This window comes from Xiphophorus couchianus, chromosome 11, assembly GCF_001444195.1.
Source record: "Xiphophorus couchianus chromosome 11, X_couchianus-1.0, whole genome shotgun sequence".
Taxonomy (NCBI): domain Eukaryota; kingdom Metazoa; phylum Chordata; class Actinopteri; order Cyprinodontiformes; family Poeciliidae; genus Xiphophorus; species Xiphophorus couchianus.
In genome coordinates this window covers 5,482,028-5,503,658 of record NC_040238.1, presented here as the reverse complement: position 1 = coordinate 5,503,658, position 21,631 = coordinate 5,482,028, and the positions used below count along the sequence as shown (strand labels likewise).

Sequence of the window (21,631 nt, the reverse complement as noted above, 5' to 3'; positions counted from 1 at the left end):
CACTAATGCTTTTCAAAGATGTACAGTTGTATAATAGCGCATCTGTTTGCAGCGCAGTAAACGTTGAGTTGGGGGCGTGGCCAGCAGCAGATTGTTGGATTTAAAGTGACAGAGACCCTAAATGGGCAGAACTGACCAGAATGAAATCTGATAAGAATTTTGTGCCAAATATGTAATATAGATGTTTTGTATAGGCCATAGGCTGATGCTAAGCTGTTTGAAGAGCCTTTGAGTTTGACCCATCACGATAACAAAGTTTTCTGGACGATAAATTGTCCCAGCAGTTACCGCGATAAACGATAATATTGGAGTTTGGAGACCATTTTCCAGTAATATGATGGTAATAATGACATAATAAGATTCTTAGAGATCAATAAACTTTAAATTCTAATAAACATTTAACACTGGAAAACATTTTAAATATCCAAAATAAACAAAACAACAAATAAAATGAATTATAAAGTCTCTAAACTGGCAGACTGAAGAGCAGTTTTGGTAAGAAAATAGAAAACTGGTTATAGTGACTCCTTGTTTATTGTGACAGTTTGAGTAAAATGTGTTTAATTGTTGCTGCTCTTTCCTCTGTTTGAATCTTATTTTCTGTGTCGCTTCGATCAGAGCAGCTTCGGATCCGGATCTCCACCAGAGGAAGAACGACTCGTTCCAGCAGCACTTATCATCAAAGAGCCGTTTCTTCTCCTCTTCCTCACTTCCTTCCCCTCCAAAGAAACTCCTCTTCCTCTTCCTCTGGTTTCTGAAGCAGCTCTCTCTCTCTCTCTCTTCCCGCAGGTCGCTCCATCCTTCCCTCCATCCTTCCCTCCATCCACTCGTCCTTCTGGAAGCGTTTTGCTGCCAGAGCGAATATTTTCAGTGTTTTGGGTAAAACGGATTTCCAGCTCATGTTCGATGCGGTTTTCTGATTAGATCATTTTGTGTGCAGACTTTAAACATCCTGATTTTGATCCAATTACCAAAAAAGCTGGCAGGTGAAAAATGATCAAATGTGAAAATCCATTCATGGAAAAAAGTTTATCTGTTTAAAAAAACAATTCAGGTGAAAAGAAACAATCTGTGGCTTTATGATAATCCTTTAAATGTATTATCAGTTATTAAACTTGATTTAAGCTTCTGAAGGTGTGAAGGACAGAACGGATCGGCTGAAACACATTCAGATCATTTTCTATGTGCTTTAAATTATTTTACATGTTAAATGTTTTTGTTTGAAAACAAAATGAACAAAATCTGCTCAAAAATGTAACATCTGGCTAAATGCAGCACTGAAAAGGATTTTAATTGATCACATTAAACCTGAACATATTAACACACATATCACATGTTTTTATCCTTTATGGTGAAAAGGAGAAAAATGTTTAAAACTCTTTTTCTGCTGGTTATAAATCTTCAGTACAGAAAACAGTTTGATAAAATTGTTGGTTTGAGACGATTTCAAATCAAATTTAAAAATACTTTATTGATCCCAGGAGATAATAAATGCTGCTGTAACTCATATTAATTCAGTTTTCCACTAATATAATAATGCAAGAACACATTCTTGATAAAAATCAATAAACTTTAAATTCTGAAGAAGACTTGAACTGGAAGACATTTTAAATATCCAAAATAAATAAAACAACAGAAACAATAAACAAAAAGAATTATGAAGACTCTGTAAACAAAACTATCCTTCAAAAAAAGGTTTAGATGAGACCAAAACCGCAGACTGAAAACTTTAACCGTCCAGTTTTTGGTAGAAAGAGAGAGAGAAAAAAAAACAAACTATTATAGCATTTTATTATAAGCAATTTATAATTATAAAGAGGAAGGAAAATGATACTATAAAAACAAAAACATCACACTGTGACCAGCAACACAAAGGAAAATATAGTTCTAACAGATGTGCTAGAGTGGCCTAGTCAAAGTCCAGACATAAATCTGACCAAGAATCTGCAGTAAAGCGTCAATCTGATGTGACTTTGCCTGCAGGCTGCAGGAAGTGAAAACTGTGGGCTCACCTCAGGGATCCATAAGGCACAGCTGACGTGGACCCACTTGGTTCCACTGCGCGTCGGCTTCAGGGCGCCGCCTCTCTTGGGGCAGAGCAGACATTTGGGCTGGACCCCCAGAGCGCAGGTCCGACACAGCCAGTTACCCTGAGGCACCTTCAGGATGCCGTAACACGCCTGGCAGAGAGAGCGAGACGTTAACGTGTCATAACCTGTGGACCTGCTGCGAGGCTGGAAGGAAAAACGACGATTCTTTCCTTTCCATCCACAGCAGCTTTGCTGCAGCAGAACCGTTAACTAAATGAGACCCGAAGATGAAGCTGTTAAGTTAGTGCAGAGCAGCAAAGGCAGAAAGGACGCAGAAAAAACGTTAAATCAACTCTAAACCATATTCTTGCATTCTTCTCTCTCTCTCTCTCTCTGTCGGCTACGCAACGTATCAGGATTTAAACATTTCCCCCACACAGAGCAGAACATTCAGTCTGTCACAGTTTTATGTTTTCAGGCTTGATGTTTATTTTGTGATTATTAATAAGTGATCGCTGAAGTAGATTAGCTACTGTTGCTATACTGTTGCTAATTTAAGCATTACATTTAAATTGTTTCTTTCCACTCTGATCTGTCAGAGTTGGTGTTTTAGTCGCCTTTTTAAAATTTTTAACTGAACCGAAACACACAGAATTCCACAGCACATCTACATGTTAAGGATCTCATAGTCAAGCTAGCTTAACTGAGCTACTTCCCTCTTCCTTGCCATTTTTTTAATTAAAACTTTTTCCTGACCTTGTTCTCGTGGTTGTAGTGTTGACAATTAGTAGCAAAGCACTGCGTTCCTGTTTTCTTCATGTTTCAGGCATAAATGTAAGATTTAGAATCTTGTTTTGACAACTTAAAAGCTAAAAACCAATGCTCGTCATCGTTAGCGAGCAGCTTTTTCCCTATTAAGAGAGGATACATACTGTATGTCACATCTCAAAACATCAGCAATTTGCTAAGCTCTAATTTAGACCATATTTTATCGAAACAGGTTAAGAAATAATGGCGCTTCGACTTTATTGATTTGTTGAGATAAATCGATGCGTAGTAATGGCTGAAGGAGCGGCGCTAGCTGCAGCAGCTAACAGGTGATGTTCGAACTAGTAATATACATCCATGGTCTCAATATCGAAGAACGATGAACATGTTACTGATGCTGACCTGTTCAATCAGCCAAACTTAAGGAGGTTTCGGTGAAGTCTAACCTGATGGACGCAGACATTGCACTTGTCACAGAAGACCATCTCGTTTCCGTCTTCTCCCTCCGGCGAGCGGCACACGTCACACACCACGTCCTCGTCGTACTCGATGCCCAGGCCTTCCTCCGTCTCGATGGCCTGCTGCATCTTTTCCTCGCAGACGCGCTCCAGCTCCACCAGAACGCACTCCATCGTCAGCTCGCCCAGCTCCGGCAAGGCTGGGGGCCAAAACCAAGGAACCATTAAAACGCTGCAGGACATGATCTGTTGAAAAATAAAGCTAATTCTGTTTTTATTCATGTTTTTAAAAAATATCTTAATATGTTTTTAATAGGATTCGATCACTTTCCCACAGTGATTCAAGGACTTTCAGGCATTTTATTAAGGTAAGTTTCAAACGTTGGAGATAAAAACAGAAGACAGTTTTTAATATCATATCATTTATTATTAATTATAAAATAGTGCTTTGTGATGTTATTTTATATTCTACTACAGGAGGGACATGGTCATCTAAAATATAATTATATATAAAATAATATATTTTATGTTTTGAAATGTTTCTCTACATCCAACTGTCTGCAAATAAAACATTAACAAAAAAAATATAATTTCAATAACTTGATTTAACATATGAAATAGAAGACAGCCTTGATTGCAGTAAGTCATTGAACCCCAGCGAGCCCAGCCCCGTTACCTAGCAACCCCAGTGGAACGCTAGCACGTTTGGTCAGCTGGTTTGGTAAATATTCATTACATTAAAACGATGTAAATGACCTTCCTGCTCAAATTAAACATTAAATACAAACAACATTTTTCCACTAAGTTTTCTGGCCAATCCATTGGGTTGGACTTTATTATCAAATTCAAGGATTTCAAGGATTTCAAGCAAACAGTTTTTTGGGGGGATTAAAAAGTGTGATTTCTGGCTTTTCTAAGAATATTTAGAGGATATTAACTAAAGGTGTTTCTCTGGAGTCGGATTTGTTCTTCCTTGATATCAATAAAATAACAGTAACTATATCCATTTTTCATTTTTTGATGATACATCTACACTCGACTCGCCTCACTCAGTTTTCATTTCCATTCCCCAAACATCCAGCAGCTGTAATGAAAATAAAAGGGTTGAAACATCAGGTCTAGGATGTTCAGTCATAGACGGATTAAATAAATTTCTCCAGGGCCAAAGATGTTGGTTTTGCTGCTCTGACCCTCGTCTGAAAGGTTGTCCCACTAATCTACGGCTAAAAACAGATGCTGCTCTTCGTTTCAACAGCTATGTTAATGAGGTGCTAGAATCTTGTTTTCATCTCAGATGTCTGTCGGAGGTAAAGGCCTTTCCTTCCTAGAACAGTGAATCAGGACTTTATAGCTTCTCATTAGGATTCCTGTAATTCTCTTCTATTTGAGGACGGACAGCGAACCAGAACTGAAACTGGTTCAATAAGCAACAGTGGGATTTTTAACTGCTAAAAGACAAAATTACAATATCAACCCAGTCTGGTAAGTTTTCACTGATATGTGGTTTCCACCAGCGTGTGGCGCTAGCAGCTCCGCCCACGATCAGGAATGGTTTCATTTTTAAATCAGTGAGTCACTGATGCTGCATTACTGATTGTTTTTGTCTTTTCTTTATAGTTTTGAATTATGTTATGTTCATTGAGTTAATTCCATACTGTACATCACTTTGGTTACTAAATACAGATAGCATCTATAAAAAAATTCAGTGATTATCAGCGACTTTGTTTCTGATTTATTTATTAAACTAAAACATTTTGATGCTGTTTTCCTTCTTCAGTCCAGTCGACCCGGTTCTGTTAGAACCAGAACTCCATCATCTGCTCCACCTCCAGCTGCTGTGGTTCTGACCCAAACCAACCTGTTCCCCTCCTGGCCTGTGGGGGCGCTGCACCAAGAACCACTGAAGGAAACGACACCGAAACCTCTGAAGACACTGAGAGCAACTTCCTTCTTCACCAGATGGAAACAAGATGGAGGCGTCAGATTTTAGTGTTGGAGGATTTCTCTTTAGTCTTTGGCTGAAGACCAGGAGCCATTTCTGCTGCTAGCGCTAGGCTAGCATGTTAGCTTTGGTTGGATTTACCCAGAATGCCCTGCGCTGTAGTCCAATTCCTGCTTTTGGAGCGGGCTTTGCTCCACTTGGCGTTCACATTCAAACCGAACCAGACCGAGGTTTGGCGGACCAGAGGTCAGAGGTCAGAGGTCGATTGGGGTTCACACCTCACCAACCGGACTGGACTTTTGGGCAAATTCCAGCTTTATTTTTTTGGGGTATTAAATAGCTTTTATCCTCTTGATAAATAAAAACTTAAAGCTGAATTTTATATAAACAGTCATGTCACCGTTGCAATTTAAATAGCAAAACTTTGTAAGGGAAAAAAGCAAAGATAAGATTTATCAGTATTATCTGTTTATTTCTTTTTCCAGCAGAGCAGAAGTTTGTAGAACTTTTCTGCCGTTGGATGAATTAAAACGACCCGTAGAGTTACGCCGTCGACGCTTCAGTTTTTCTTCCAGTGTTTTTACACTAACGCCTCATATGAAACTCCAGCGCATTGAGACAATGTTCAGATTTAGTTCTTTTGGCTGCTTCAATAGGAAACAGATTTACGTCACTGCATGAAGTGAGAAGGAAATTATCAGGTGTGTTTATACTTAACCCTGAGTTAAGTATAGAAACGCTGCATGTTTTCAGACAAATATAATAAAAGAAGAAACCTCTGTTGCCCAGAGCTCAGCTCATGTTGTCGGTTGTATTTCTGCTCAATTTGCATCTGAAAGTGCTGCCTTGCTCCAAGGCTGCTTAATACTTGATGAAAACTGATCTAACTGGCAAATGAGAGCTCTCAACTAAAAACATAAAAAGGATCGGAGATATGAGCAAAGCAAACAGCCTGACTTCCAGGACAGGAGATACATGGAATATTCTCATCGCTGACTGAGGAAGGAAAAACGTTAAAGGATGTTTCTATGGAGAAGATCATTTTAGAAACCTTATGAGATTAAAAGTGCTGCAGCTAAATAAATACAGGGAGCAAACCAGACCACCAATCATTACAGCTCATCAGTCCACCAAGCAGAGAGTCTGGATTTTTATTGAATCTTCTGAAGGATCCAACGCTCAGCTGGGAGGATTTTTATTTTTAAAGAGGAGCAGAGCATCCTGAGCCTCCATCTATTATTTACATCAACATTTCACCACCCTGCAAGAAAAATAATTATATTTCCTCTTTCTTCGGCATCTTGTTACATATCCAGTGTTTGAAACGTTCATTAATTTCTTTACTCACCCCTATCGGGTTTGCATGAGCATAGTTAGCATTAAAGTAAAGTTTCCTGTTTTTGTCACATAAATGCACAAAATGTTCAAGTTAACCTGAAATTTTTAGGTTAAAAAGTGTAAAGATAATTTCTGTCTTTAATGCACAAACTTTAACATATGAAAAACATACACAAAAAGATATTTAAATAATTCAAACATATGCAGCTGGCTGGAAAGCAGTAAATAGGACAGGTGATAAAATAGATGACTTAATATTTTTTTAACTTTTCAACTATTTTTACAAGTGTAAATACTGTTAAAGCATAAATTAAAATATATCATTATAGTGGAAGTTGCAATGCTCCACCTGTGGAAGTAAATCTGCTTCTACTCTGACAATCACAACATGTTGATATCAGCAAGGAAGGAAAATTATGTAAAAAGGGTTAAAAAAATCATGTTTTCCAACTTTTTGATAAGGAAAGATCAATGTTTAGTGTCATTTTGATCAAATTAGAAGAAACTATTCAATAAAATGTAAAAATTATCTGTATAAAAAACATGAGTTGATTGTTTATCATTTTTAGCCAAAATGTTTCCGACTTGCTGTTGACTTTTCCTTCAGTAACACTTTGTTGATTTCTTTTTATATCATGACTTTAAAAACATAAAATCTTTTTTTTGGTCTTTTTATGTAATTTGTATATCTTGGAACACAAACTAACTCATAAGTGACTTTTCAGAAAGATAGAGAAGCTTTTTGTAAAGTCACAAATTACTTAATTTTGATGAAAAAGTTCTAGCAGATTATTTCAATTATAGGCCTGTCATGATAGCAAATTTTGCTGAGCGATTAATTGTCTCAAAAAATTATTGCGATAAACGATAATATTGTTTGAAGACCTTTTTACACTGATTTAATGGAAATGACGTAATAATGATGTGATTTCCTGCCAAAGATAGATACACTTTATTTTCAAAAGAATATTTAACACTGGAGCTGATAAACAAAATAAACAAAACAACCAAAAACAAAATGGATTCTCAGTCTCCATTAACAAAAAATGTACTTGATAAAAACTAAACAACATAAAGCCAAAGTGGAAATAAATACTGCATTCAACCAAAAGAGTGCAGATTATGAAGTCTGTATATTATGTTGCCCTTCAGTAATAATTAGATTTAAATAGAGAAAATGGGCACATCGACTACCTGATGCAATAGTTCACACTACGCTCGCGTTCTGACTAAAACCAGGAAGATAGAGCACATAACACCAGTTTTAAAGACCCTCCACTGGCTCCCTGTAGCTCAAAGAACAGACTTTAAAATACTGTTGTTAGTTTATAAATCACTGAACGGCTTAGCACCACAATACATTAAAGATCTGCTGTTGTTGTATCAACCTTCCAGACCTCTCAGGTTCTGGTTCTGGTTCTGCTCTGCATCCCCAGAACCAGAACCAAACGAGGAGAAGCAGCATTCAGCTTCTATGCACCACAAATTTGGAACAAACTTCCAGAAAACTGTAAAACAGCTGAAACACTGACTTCTTTTAAATCTCAACTAAAAACCCACCTGGTTAGGATTGTATTTGAAACATAATCAATTACAAATTTATTGATGGAACTTGACTTCATGATTGATTCTATATTGCTTTGTGTTTCTGTGTTTGTTATGATGTAAAGCTCTTTGAAATGTCTTGCTGCTGAAATGTACTATACAAATAAAATTTGATTGATTGATTTGATTGATGATTGATTGATTGATTGATACATGATTTTTTGCTCCTATTTTTCCCCTTATAACAATCTTAAAACGTTGGTCTTTCTAAGATTGTGTGGTGTGTTACGGTAGATCGTCGTTGCCGCTCTGATCTAAATCAGAGGTTTTCCCCGACTGGCAGCTTTAACTCCACCTGTTGAATGTGACAGGTAGCCAATCAGAAAGCGCAGATTCTCCTCCGTGTTTTCTGAGGGGAAATTATGGAGGGGAATCCCAAACAGCTGACACGGAGTCCAGCGGACATTGGAGATGATATGTGGAAACAACATTAATGTTTATTCAACATGCAAAGAATATAGAAATGACAAGAGGAGGAGTTGGAGCTAAATTGCTACCGCAGTTGATAAACCCGGTAACTTTTCAGCTGTTCTTCGTTAACGTGACATAAACAGGTTCTAATGATTTTCATTCAGTCAGGACTTTACGCTGACACTAGCCACATGCATTGCAGGTAGATTGTAGTAAAGCATTGATTAATGTCTGGTTTTAAAATTAGTTCACTAAACTTGTAGCCATTATTTTGTGCCCATTGTTGGACACCACACGGCAGGACCGAACCCGATGGAACCGTTATACCTAGGATTTCTGTCGGCTAATGTGTGGTCTGTCAGGTTTTGAAAATGGGCCGACAATCGGCCGACAGCTCTAAGATCGTGTAGTGTGCGCTGGACTTTACACTAAGGAAATGAGGTCAGAGGTCAGCGGAGAGCACCGGAGTTGAGCCTTTTTTCATTCAGTCATCAACAGAAGAGAAGAAGGCCGGAAGAGACGATAATGCAGATAATTAAAATGATGTTGATAGTTTTAATTTATCGTACAATTAATCGATTTATCATTTATCGCGACATGCCTATTCAATTATAACAGGGATTTTTTCCATGTTATAAGTGAAATGAAACAAGTTCTTCTTACTTGCTGAAAAGTTAGTTCTGTCTTATTTCGAGTGTACTAAGATATTTGCACTACAAACTAGACAAAAATGACCTGGTAAGATTTTCTGTTTTTGCAGTGAAGAATAATTTTATGCACCTTTAATTAGATCTCTTCCAAAAATAAGGAAGAAAAGTTGAAAACTATGTGTGATCATTTCTTTTTTCTGTGTAGTGAACAACTTCAGCACATCGGATTAATAACGACTGAAAAGACAGAAGTTTGTTTCTAGCTCTGCTGTGACATCCTGAGCTGAACATGGCAGGAAGTTTCGGCTCCTTCTCTCTGTCTTGTGGTTATTTTGTGTTTGTGTGTTGAACTCTGTTCACTTCCAGCACATGTTCTGTCTTTGCATGTCGTTCTGCTAACCATTGCTGAAAACTGCAGGTTTACATTAATTGTCGTCTTTCCAGTCTAGTGAAAGTTTATGCAGATGTTTCTGCAGGATTTAATGCCCAGCAGGGATCCATAAACACAAACACTTCATCTGCAAAAGACTGATCTGATAAGAAATATGAAACAGAAGAGAAGCTCGAGGTCGGCAAATCCAGAGTGAAGGAAAATATAAGAGAGAACGACAGAAAACTGCAGAAAACTTAAAGGAAAAGAAGTGAAGATCAAGAAAGAAAAGAGAAAACAGCTGAAGTTTAATTTACAGAAAGTTTCACACTAAAAATGGATTTAATAGAATTTAATGTTGTATTTTTTTATATCCACTTTACTGGAAGAAAAGAGCTTCAACTAGCATTTAATTTACAATCTGATTATTCTGATTAACTGGATAAAACAGATATTTTTTAACTACCTAAACCGTTTTAAAAGATGCAATTAAACAAATAACTTTTTTTAATAAAATAAATCTACTTTTTCTGCATTTAATGCAATAACAGCGATCTTTGTATCAAAGGATAAAAAATATTTCTATTGTCATTTCTGCTTGACTTATCAATAAAGTGTAGAACTAATTTGATTTTGGATTAACAGATTAATAACTGGATACCAAAATGTGCTTAATAGGAGATTTTTTTAAAATAATTTGATCCAGGTGAAGCAAAACTAAAACTTCAGACGTTTAAACAAAGGCGGTGATTTTATGTTGAATGCAAAATGTTTTTTTGTACAGTTTTGGTTCAATTATTTGTTCTTTTAGTAAATGGTCTGTTTGAGTCTTTATTCTTCTGTTAATTAATCAATCAATTCAGTGGCTGCAGCAGTAACAGCTGTTACAGCTGCAGCGGCGGCGGCGGCGGCGGCTCACCCATCTGCCTGAACTCCTGGTTGACCAGCTGCAGCCAGGTGACGTCCAGGTCGTCCAGGTCGTAGCAGCCGTGTTGCTGCCAGCGAGGAGGCTGAGCGTCTCCCTCCTTGGTCCGGCCGTCGGCCGACACGCCGCCCGTTGACTCCAGCTGTGACCTGAAACACCAACAGACATGTTTTACTCAGGAGCCGTTTCTAATGAGGTCAGTCAGGCTAACAGGTTGTTGGAAAATGTTGGAAGCAGCTCGTAATCAGAATTTACCCATTAAACAGATTCTGCTGTTTGAACAGGTCAGGATGGATCTGGTTCTGGTCGGAACCAGAGGAGTCCAGAGTCGGTCCTGGAGGTTTCGGTTCTGAAACATGCAGGATGCCGGGCCTCCAGGACCCACTCAGGACACCACTGGTCTATGCAAAACCCGATTTTTATACTAAATCATTCTTAGATCATCAGATTTCAGTCCGAGACGTTTTAGGGTTTCTGTTTCTTTAAATCCAAACAAACTGCTGCTGGCCACGCCCACAACTCATCACTTACACAACAAAATCTCTGCAAACAGATGTACAAATATACAACCGTACATCTATGAAAAGCAGTAGTGGAGCCTCCTGCACAACCAACCAGAAAGCAGCAAGTCAACAACAAAAACTCTTGTCTTTTCCAGCAGCCATTATACAGAGCATACAGCAGATGACCAAACACTGGGGTTGCTAGGTAATGGGTTGAGCTTGTCTGGGGTTGCTAGGTAACGGCACAGAGCCCATGGAATGAGATGTTACAGTACGATGGTTTATGAAATGGCTCAAACAAAAAAACATGAACTTATTGCCAGAAAACGTCTTTTATGTTTTAGTCTCAGATGGAATAACGAAATCATGCAAAATGTAAATATATATGGCAACAGGTCGCCTTTAAACTTTGTGGATTTTTAAGAGTTTTGTTTATTAATCTTCCATCCTTACAATAAAAAAAACTTGAAAAATTGCTTCAACAGGCCTCCTACTTAAACCAAGTAAAGTTTAATAAACAATAAACTAAACCTCAGGTCACATAATTCAACCAAACTCGTTTTTGCACTTTGGTGCCGTTTTAACCCTGTTTTTAAAGTGCTATATAAATAAATTTGAGATTGACGTTGAAGAGCAGATTTTCTCTGACGTCACTATGAACGATAGAAACGCAACCAGAGCAAAGATGGAAAAAAAATCCAGGTAAATCGATTCATTTATTGATTTATCCATCCGACTCCATCCTTTATTCTCACTCCTTCGTTTCGTCTCCTTTCCGTTTTCCTCGTCCTCCTCTGTTTCAGATGGTGAATGTTAAAAATATTGATGACATTTGATCCTTTAAAGCATGAAGCTGCCATTACAAACCCTGCAAACAGTTTTAATCTGGAAAAATGTTTGTCCAGGTTTTGCCAGTGTTCCTGCAGAATGTCCCTGGCAGACATGGCCTGGGACAAACTAAACTGTGATTTTGTCTAAATCACAGTTTGACAAATTCATTAAAAGGAAAAAGTGTCCAGAAACAATGCAACCGGTGGAGTGGTGACAGAAGCTCCTCCGTGTTGCGTCTCGTCTCCGGAGCCTCTGGCCTCAATGTTTCTGTCAACAGTGGCAGGAAATGAGGTCAGGAACTCTGGGAATCAATAAAACTGAAACGATCTCATATACACTCTTTTACAAGCTCGTAATTCATCTGGCCGGTGGAAGCAGCAGCGAGTAAAACGCCACACCCAGAGGAACGCAGCGACCACGCCCGTTAGGTCGGTCTGGAGACGCCGTGACCTTCAGCAACAACGAGCACAACAGCTCTGAGTTTAAATATTAATATCATCGCTCTCGCCTTCAGGTAAATCTTACCAAGCAGTTTTGGGATAATTCATAGTGAAAATGTTTTAGTGAACTTGAAATAAGACAAAACTAACTCAAAAGTAACTTTTCAGAAACACGAGTTTGTTTTAAATATTGATGAAAATGTTCTAGTTCCACTGACCGATTATTCCACACAGAGAACTGCGCTGTTGCCTAGCAACCCCAGCCCGTTGCCTAGCAACCCCAGCCAAGCCACGCCCGTTGCTTAGCAACCCAGTTCTAGTTCCACTGGCAGATTATTTCACTTATAACAAGACATTTTTTAAAGTTATAAGTGAAATAATCTGCCAGTGGAAATATAAGTTTTTCATTAAAATTAAGGAATTTTTGCCTTAAATGATGCAAACAAACAATTCAGTTATTTTTTAATAAGAAAATAAACACTTTGTTGACTAACAGTATTAATTTGTAGTAGCAGATTAATACTGTGTTAATCTTTTGTAGCAAAGGACGCAGATCAAAAATCTTCTAACATCAACATGAGAAGCTCCGTCCCTCCTGCTGAACTGATCATCAATACAGCGGAGAGATGATCAGTTGATCAGTTGATTGTTTTGGATTAATTGGTGATAAACGGACAGTAAAAGTTTCTCAACAGGAGATTTTATTCACAGAGTTTAAACTAAATCTGCCACTAGAGAACAAATTTACAGACAAAGGTTTTTTTCATTTTTAATGCAAAAACAGTTTTGCTTTAAGCAATAATTTATCAGATTAATCATTTCAGCGCTAACTGCTAATGTGCATTTCTCTGCGCAGCAGGAACCAGAACCAGAACCAGAATCAGAACCAGAACCAGGAGGACCAGTTGCCGGCGCAGCGGCAAAGTTGCCGTTGCCTCCATGTTGACAGATATTGCTGGTTTCTGTGTTGCTGTGATGAATGTGGAAATGGGAGACGCTGTTTGCCTTCGTTTGGCATCGCGGTGCGGCGTCTGACACTCGATCCCATCATGCTCTGCATCCATTCACTCACTTCCTGCTGACCTTAACGTCACACTGAGGTTTCCTTTATGGACGCCATTCGCTTTATTTGACTTCATGTCTCATTGTAAACTTTCAGCAAACACAAAAGGACATAAATTCGCAAACACATTTAAGCTAAATAAATTAAACACGAGGATTTATAGTGACTAAGTACGGTTTAATAAGAGATGTGATTGTTTTATTCTGCAGTTGAAGCGCAGCAGCAGCGTTTCCCCATCCTGCCGTCTGCGTCTGTTTCCTCTCCGTTTGTCCAGTTTCACATATCAGCCTGATAAAAATAAGCTTCAGTTTTCCGTCTGCTTCGTCCTCACACACATTTTAACGTTACACACTCATCATTACACATTAGCACATTGATTCGGTCGTTATGGTTGAAATTGTCCATTTGCAGACAAAAATGGATCAGATGTGCGATTTATTTTTTATTTTTATGAGAGTAATGGATGCAGTGGAAACGCTGCTCATCACTGATGGACAATTACCAGAATGGCAACATCGACTCAAAGTGGAAAAAACGAAACATTCAGGGAAGATGAGTGTTTCCTGCACAGCCACAGAGGAAGCAGAATAAACGGCACAGGAGCCGTGATGGAAGATGGAGAAGTACGGTGGTGGCAGCATCATGCTGACTCAGGCTGGAAGGTTTTCCCATCTAATCTTAAGGAAACTGGAAACGTCCAGTCAGGTTTAAATGTCAAAATTAGAGTTTGAGTTGGGCTGGGAAATAAATCCATCCATCCATCCATCCATCCATCCATCTTCTTCCGCTTATCCGAGGTCGGGTCGCGGGGGTAGCAGCTTCAGAAGGGAGGCCCAGACTTACCTCTCCCCAGCCACTTCTTCTAGCTCCTCCGGGGGAATCCCGAGGCGTTCCCAGGCCAGCCGAGAGACATAGTCCCTCCAGCGTGTCCTGGGTCTTCCCCGGGGCCTCCTCCCGGTGGGACGTGCCCGGAACACCTCACCAGGGAGGCGTCCAGGAGGCATCCTGACCAGATGCCCAAGCCACCTCAACTGGCTCCTCTCGATGTGAAGGAGCAGCGGCTCTACTCTGAGTCCCTCCCGGATGACTGAGCTTCTCACCCTATCTCTAAGGGAGAGCCCAGCCACCCTACGGAGAAAACCCATTTCGGCCGCTTGTATCCGCGATCTCGTTCTTTCGGTCATGACCCAAAGCTCATGACCATAGATGAGGGTGGGAACGTAGATCGACCGGTAAATCGAGAGCTTCGCTTTTTGGCTCAGCTCTCTCTTCACCACGACGGACCGGTACAGCGCCCGCTTGACAGCAGACGCTGCGCCAATCCGCCTGTCGATCTCCCGCTCCCTTCTTCCCCCATTCGTGAACAAGATCCCGAGATACTTAAACTCCTCCACTTGGGGCAGGACACCCCCCCTGACCCGGAGAAGGCACTCTACCCTTTTCCGGCTCAAGACCATGGCCTCGGATTTGGAGGCACTGATCCCCATCCCGGCCGCTTCACACTCGGCTGCGAACCGATCCAGCGAGAGCTGCAGATCACGATCTGATGAAGCCAAAAGGACCACATCGTCTGCGAAAAGCAGAGATGAGATCCTGAGGCCACCAAATCGGATCCCCTCAACACCTTGGCTGCGCCTAGAAATTCTGTCCATGAAAGTGATGAACAGAATCGGTGACAAAGGGCAGCCCTGGCGGAGTCCAACTCTCACCGGAAACGAGTCCGACTTACTGCCGGCAATGCGGACCAGACTCCGACACCGGTCATACAGGGACCTGACAGCCCGTATCAAAGGGCCCGGTACCCCATACTCCCGGAGAACCCCCCACAGGGCTCCCCGAGGGACACGGTCGAACGCCTTCTCCAAGTCCACAAAACACATGTAGACTGGTTGGGCGAACTCCCATGCACCCTCCAGGACCCTGCCGAGGGTGTAGAGCTGGTCCAGTGTTCCACGACCAGGACGAAAACCACACTGCTCTTCCTGAATCCGAGGTTCGACTATCCGACGGACCCTCCTCTCCAGGACCCCTGAATAGACCTTGCCAGGGAGGCTTAAGAGTGTGACCCCTCTATAATTGGAGCACACCCTCCGGTCCCCCTTTTTGAACAGGGGGACCACCACCCCAGTCTGCCAGTCCAGGGGAACTGCCCCCGATGTCCATGCGATATTGCAGAGTCGCGTCAACCAACACAACCCTACAACATCCAGAGCCTTAAGGAACTCCGGGCGGATCTCATCCACCCCCGGGGCCTTGCCACCGAGGAGCTTTTTAACCACCTCGGCGACCTCGCCCCCAGAGATTGGAGAGCCCAACCCAGAGTCCCCAGGCTCTGCTTCCTCAGTGGAAGGCATGTTGGTGGGATTGAGGAGGTCTTCGAAGTACTCTGCCCACCGGCCCACAACGTCCCGAGTAGAGGTCAGCAGCACACCATCCCCACTATAAACAGTGTTGGTGCTGCACCGCTTCCCCCCCCTGAGACGCCGGATGGCGGACCAGAATCGCCTCGAAGCCGTGCGGAAGTCTTTCTCCATGGCCTCTCCAAACTCCTCCCACGCCCGAGTTTTTGCCTCGCAAACCGCCCGAGCCGCATGCCGCTTCGCCCGCCGGTACCCATCAGCTGCTTCCGGAGTCCCACAGGCCAAAAAGGCTCGATAGGACTCCTTCTTCAGCCTGACGGCATCCCTCACCGAAGGTGTCCACCAACGGGTTCGAGGGTTGCCGCCGCGACAGGCACCGACAACCTTGCGGCCACAGCTCCGATCGGCCGCCTCGACAATGGAGGCACGGAACACGGTCCACTCAGACTCCATGTCCCCCACCTCCCCCGGGACGTGTTCGAAGTTTTGCCGGAGATGGGAGTTAAAGCTCCGTCTCACAGGGGATTCCGCCAGACGTTCCCAGCAGACCCTCACAACACGTTTGGGCCTGCCAGGTCTGACCGGCTTTCGCCCCCACCACCGGAGCCAACTCACCACCAGGTAGTGGTCAGTGGACAGCTCCGCACCTCTCTTCACCCGAGTGTCCAAGACATACGGCCGCAGATCCGATGAAACGATGACAAAGTCGATCATCGAACTGCGGCCTAGGGTGTCCTGGTGCCAAGTGCACATATGGACACCCTTATGCTTGAACATGGTGTTCGTTATGGACAATCCATGGCGAGCACAGAAGTCCAGCAACAGAACACCGCTCGAGTTCAGGTCGGGTGGGCCGTTCCTCCCAACCACGCCCCTCCAGGTCTCACTGTCGTTGCCCACGTGAGCGTTGAAGTCCCCCAGCAGAACAAGGGAGTCCCCAGGAGGAGCACTCTCCAGTACCCCCTCTAAGAACTCCAAAAAGGGTGGGTAATCTGAACTGTCGTTCGGCCCGTAAGCACAAACGACAGTCAGAACCCGTCCCCCCACCCGTAGGCGGAGGGATCCTACCCTCTCGTTCACCGGGGTAAACCCCAACGTACAGGCGCCGAGATGGGGAGCAACAAGTATGCCCACTCCTGCCCGACGTCTCTCTCCCTGGGCAACTCCAGAGTGGAAGTATGTCCAGCCCCTCTCAAGGAGACTGGTTCCAGAACCAGAGCCATGCGTCGAGGTGAGACCGACTATTTCTAGCCGGAACCTCTCGACCTCACGCACTAGCTCCGGCTCCTTCCCCACCAGAGAGGTGACATTCCACGTCCCAAGAGCCAGTTTCTGCAACCGAGGATCGGACCGCCAGGGTCCCCTCCCTTGGCCGCCACCCATCACACAGTGCACCCGACCCCTTTGGCCCCTCCCACGGGTGGTGGGCCCATGGGAGGGGGGGCCCATGTTTCCTCTTCGGGCTGAGCCCGGCCGGGCTCCATGGGTAAAAGCCCGGCCACCAGACGCTCGCCATCGTGCCCCCCCTCCAGGCCTGGCTCCAGAGTGGGGCCCCGGTGACCCGCGTCCGGGCGAGGGAACACCAAGTCCAAGGTTTTCTTTCATCATTGGGGTCTTCGGGCTGCACTTTGTCTGGTCCCTCACCTAGGACCTGTCTGCCTTGGGTGACCCTACCAGGGGCATGAAGCCCCAGACAGCATAGCTCCTAGGATCATTGGGCCCTCAAACCCCTCCACCACGATAAGGTGGCAGCCCATGGAGGAGGAAATAAATCCATTTAATCAATTATTCAAATTTTTGCTTTTTGAAAATTTAATGTTTGGAAAATCTGGATTTTTTTAACAGTGATTTTAGCAAACCCAAAAACTACCGTCTTCTTTGACAAGTGAGTTTTATATCTTTTATTTATTTTGAGTTTGAAAGTTACAAGAATAAAGTTTTAATATCACCAGAATAAAATCTTATAATTAGGAAAATAAAGTAGTAATTTTATGAAAACTCCAACACGAAAAATAACAAAAAATTAAGAATGTTGAGCATCTTTTGAAGTTATACTTTAGTTTAAGTTTTATTTATTCTTTAATCAGGATCAAATTATTAGTATTACTTTGAAACTATAAGCTTTTTCTTGTATTTTTAAAATGATTTTTTTTCTTTTGCATATTTTTTTCTTCTATCATGATTTTATTCTCATAATTAAACTCAAATTCTTGCATTCTTGGCCCCGTTGTCATTTATAATTTATTGTTTTGTAAAAACGGTGAGCAAAAAAAGAGAGATTGAAACCAGATCTGGTGTGAAAAATGTATTAAATTTTTGAGCCAAATCATCCAGACTGAGATTTTTCTGCCTTTTTAATGGCAGCAGTGCTGAATACACTGTAAAAACACAAAATCATTTTGGTCTAAATGAGACAAAACTACAGAAAACTTTCAGCAGGAAAGATCAGCTTCTTTTAATGTCCTAATATTGTATGTAAAAAAAAAGGCTTAGATGAAAAATGTACCAATGTATTTGAATAATTTATATATAAATTGATCAAATAATCATCAGTTGGCGCTTCATGTTGACGTCTGCCTGCTTTTCTCCAACATGGATAAAGTTCAGCCCATTTCCATGTCAATATCTTAAATCAGACGCAAAAAAAGTAAAATTTTAAACGTTTTCAAGGTGTGAATTATTTTCCTTCTTGGCTTGTCGTGTGTGTTTACCTTAAGCAGAGCAAGAGGAGTGAAGAAAGCCAGAGGAGAGCGATATTTTACAGTTCTCCCCTCGGAGTCGTAACAACAGGACAGCTAATTTAGCTTTGATCTTTATGGTTTGTGTCATTAAATATTCAGGAGGAACTGCACTGGCTCCCATTCCTAAACAATGAAACCTAAACACGGCTCCTCGGAGCGGAGCGGCACGACGCCGCTCTGCCTCGCAGGAGCTGGAGAATCTCTCAGCCATCAGCGGAAAGTTACGAGGAAAGAGGGAACGCCGGCGCTTAACTGGCGAACAAAATGTTACATCAGCTTGAAGAACAGGAACAACTGCAAAACATTTTGGCTCTCTGGTAACATGACGTTTTCAGATCTGAAATCACATCCAGACGGTGAAGATAAGTTAAGAACTTTATCTGCAGGTTTCAGTAAGAGACATTTAATACAGTTATAATGAAACCCTGAATGAAACCTAAGACCCAACAAACTATCAAAAGTAGAAAAATTAAGCAGAGGAGTTAGAATACCTAAAAATGTTACTCAACCAAGCAGCAAAACCAGTTGACCAAACGTGCTGGAGCTTTGTTTGGGTTGCTAGGTAACAAACTGAACCCTGCCGGGGTTGCTAGGCAACAGCCCAGTGTCTGTCGAACGTGGCTCAGCATATTTAGGTATTGGAAATGTCTCATTCTCTGCACACCTGCTTATTTCCAAAAAATGTCTGGCTTGGTTTTTGAAGCTCTTGATCTGTTTTTAGAAGCAGTTGAGACACAAATGGAAGAAAGAAACCAAAACGATCCTGTGGGCTCAAGTAAAAGAGAAAAGTATCCATCTAAGAAATGAATCAAGTTAGTTTAACAAGGTATTTGGTAAAAAGTCTACTTACTGAGTAACTGATCAAGTTATCAATCATTTAATATTTAAAAATTACATCACCAGACGAAACAAAATATGAAGTTAAGAGAAAATGTTATTTTAAGAACCAAAATGACAATAATTCATAGAAGTAAAAAAATAACAAAATCAGGTTAAATATTTTTTCCAAATCAGTTTCTTTAAATAAAAAACTTGTGAAACTTTAACAAAAACTGCAGGTGTGGATTTTGGTTAAAACATTACTTAAGTAAATGTATTTGAGCAAATATAACTAGTCACTACCCAACTCTGCAATTAAACGTAGCACAAATTGTGAAAAAAGCTAGCTAGCTAGCAAAGGTAAAGTAGCATGTGGCTACCGGTAGCCCTAACCGCCTGGAGTCTCAGCTGGTTGGACTCAAATTGCTGCCTGACAGAAAAGGAAAAAAACTACATATGGGATTATTTAGGTCTTTCATGACGAATTTTAAGGCCTGTGATTAATTAATTTAAGGCCAACGTTTAAAGAAATTCTTTTTATTTTGTTCTCAAACAGAAAGAGATGTTCAGTAGAGCTTGTCTCGCATCCAGGGGGCGCTGTTGTTTATATGTAAACAGTTTTTAGTCACTGCAGAGAAATATATAAATATATTCATCTGCTTGATACTTGATTGCACAATGTTGATTCTCTGTTCAGATTCTTCGGGTTAAATATTAAATAAACTCAATGAAAATTAAATACTTTTGAATATTTTATTATCATTTTAAAATAGATTTTTCTTGACCTCATCAGTCAAAATGATGGACAACAAAAGTAAGATCTATTTGTAATAAAACTCAACTGAGCAGGGCTTTGCTAAATGCTTATTTATTTAAAAACAACTTTCAGAAATTATTCATTCGGACTGGAGAAATATCAAACAAGAACCCTTCAACAGACTAAATATCTGAAACTTATGCAAAAAAGTCCAACTCTTATTGGAAGAAACTGTTTATCTACCTTCTATATTTTGTTTTACATCAAATTACAAGATCTGGTTTAATCAGATGGGAAAAATTAAAACAAAAACAAAAATAACTGAAGAGGACAAGAGAACATTATAACCAACTAAACGTATGGAGCAGAAAGTCGGCTTGATGTTTCCGTTCTTTCCTGCTCCCATGTGTTTCTCACCACTCTGTAAATCTGGCGCTCCATTTTCATAAAACACCAATAACAATCTTTTCACAAGGCGCAGCGAGGTAGACGGTGTTTACACAAGACGTTTCCAGTGTGGGTTGAGCCGGCTCTGACAGCGAGCCCACACAGGACACGTCTCGTTTAAACAGACATCAACTCCTGACAGATCGCTCACGCAGAACAGGAAGCCGAACGGAACCAGGCTGGAAACGAACACGAGGCCGAACGGAAAGCAGCGCGGGACGGAGGAGGCGTTCAGGAGAAAATCCTTCAAACCAACAAACTTTTAATTAGTCAGAGAGGCTGTTTAGCAACAGCAGCTGGTGTAAAAGAAGATAAAACTCTCACAAACTCATTTGTCTATTTATATTTAATGTTACAATGAAAGTAGCATCCTAAATAAAAAGCTGTTCCAGTCAAAAACATGCAGAGGTTTTACACTACGCTGATGATAATCTGATATTTTTGGAAGAGAATAAGGCAGTTTGGCAGTTTAGTGTCTGATCAAACTTAGGTATCTATTTTTACAAGAAAAATAAGACAAACAAACCAACTGTAAGCTTGAAAAAAGTTAGGGTGAACAACTTGGACCCAAGAAAAACCCAGAAAAGAAAAGGAACGGCAGTGGAGGAAGCATTTAAAGGACATAATGTTTAAACATTTGAGACTTTTAACAGCTTTTATCTTCATCTCAGTTTATTTTAAGGTTTAAGGCCAATAAATTACAAACTACTGACTAAAAACTGCAGATCAAACTGAGGAATGATTTTCAAATAAGAGGAAAACACAGTTCTTTATGTCTGAATGAATGATGAAATCGGATTTCAAATTTAAATGCAGAAAACAAACCGGATCCGGAAGTTGTTCTGAATACACGATTGAGCCTCTTGTCTCTTCTTTTTCAGAAGCAAACAATCATTTCTCTGTTTGCTCAAACTGGGTCTGAAATAATCTCTCATTCTTCAAATACCTCAGTGTCAGAGTATGGCTGAGAAACCCGTCTATTCTCCCTGTAATCCCTCTCTTTCTTTGCCCCGTTTTCACGCCAGACAGAGAGTGAGCTCAGATGTGTGAGAGGACGTGACAGAGGCGGCGTGTTGTGCCAACAGCTCCTGTCTTTGGCCAACCTCCACCAATCCCTCACTGGGAAACAGCCTGCTGTCTGCATGCAGACAATCAGGTCAGCATCCACAACCC

General features: G+C 41.2%; 1 protein-coding gene across 3 annotated transcripts in view; it reads right to left on the bottom strand.

The window, feature by feature from the left end:
- jade2 (jade family PHD finger 2) overlaps window positions 1–21,631 on the bottom strand; it is a 155,614-nt gene that overhangs the window by 56,057 nt on the left and 77,926 nt on the right. For all 3 annotated transcript variants that reach the window (XR_003597285.1, XM_028031502.1, XM_028031503.1), the window contains exons 5-7: window positions 10,492–10,646; window positions 3,245–3,456; window positions 2,013–2,180 (exon numbers count right to left, since the gene is read on the bottom strand). Coding sequence is in view for 2 of the 3 variants with exons in the window: in XM_028031502.1 (XP_027887303.1) it covers window positions 2,013–2,180; window positions 3,245–3,456; window positions 10,492–10,646 (535 nt within the window). In the remaining variant the exon portion in view is untranslated. The remainder of the gene's footprint in view (window positions 1–2,012; window positions 2,181–3,244; window positions 3,457–10,491; window positions 10,647–21,631) is intronic.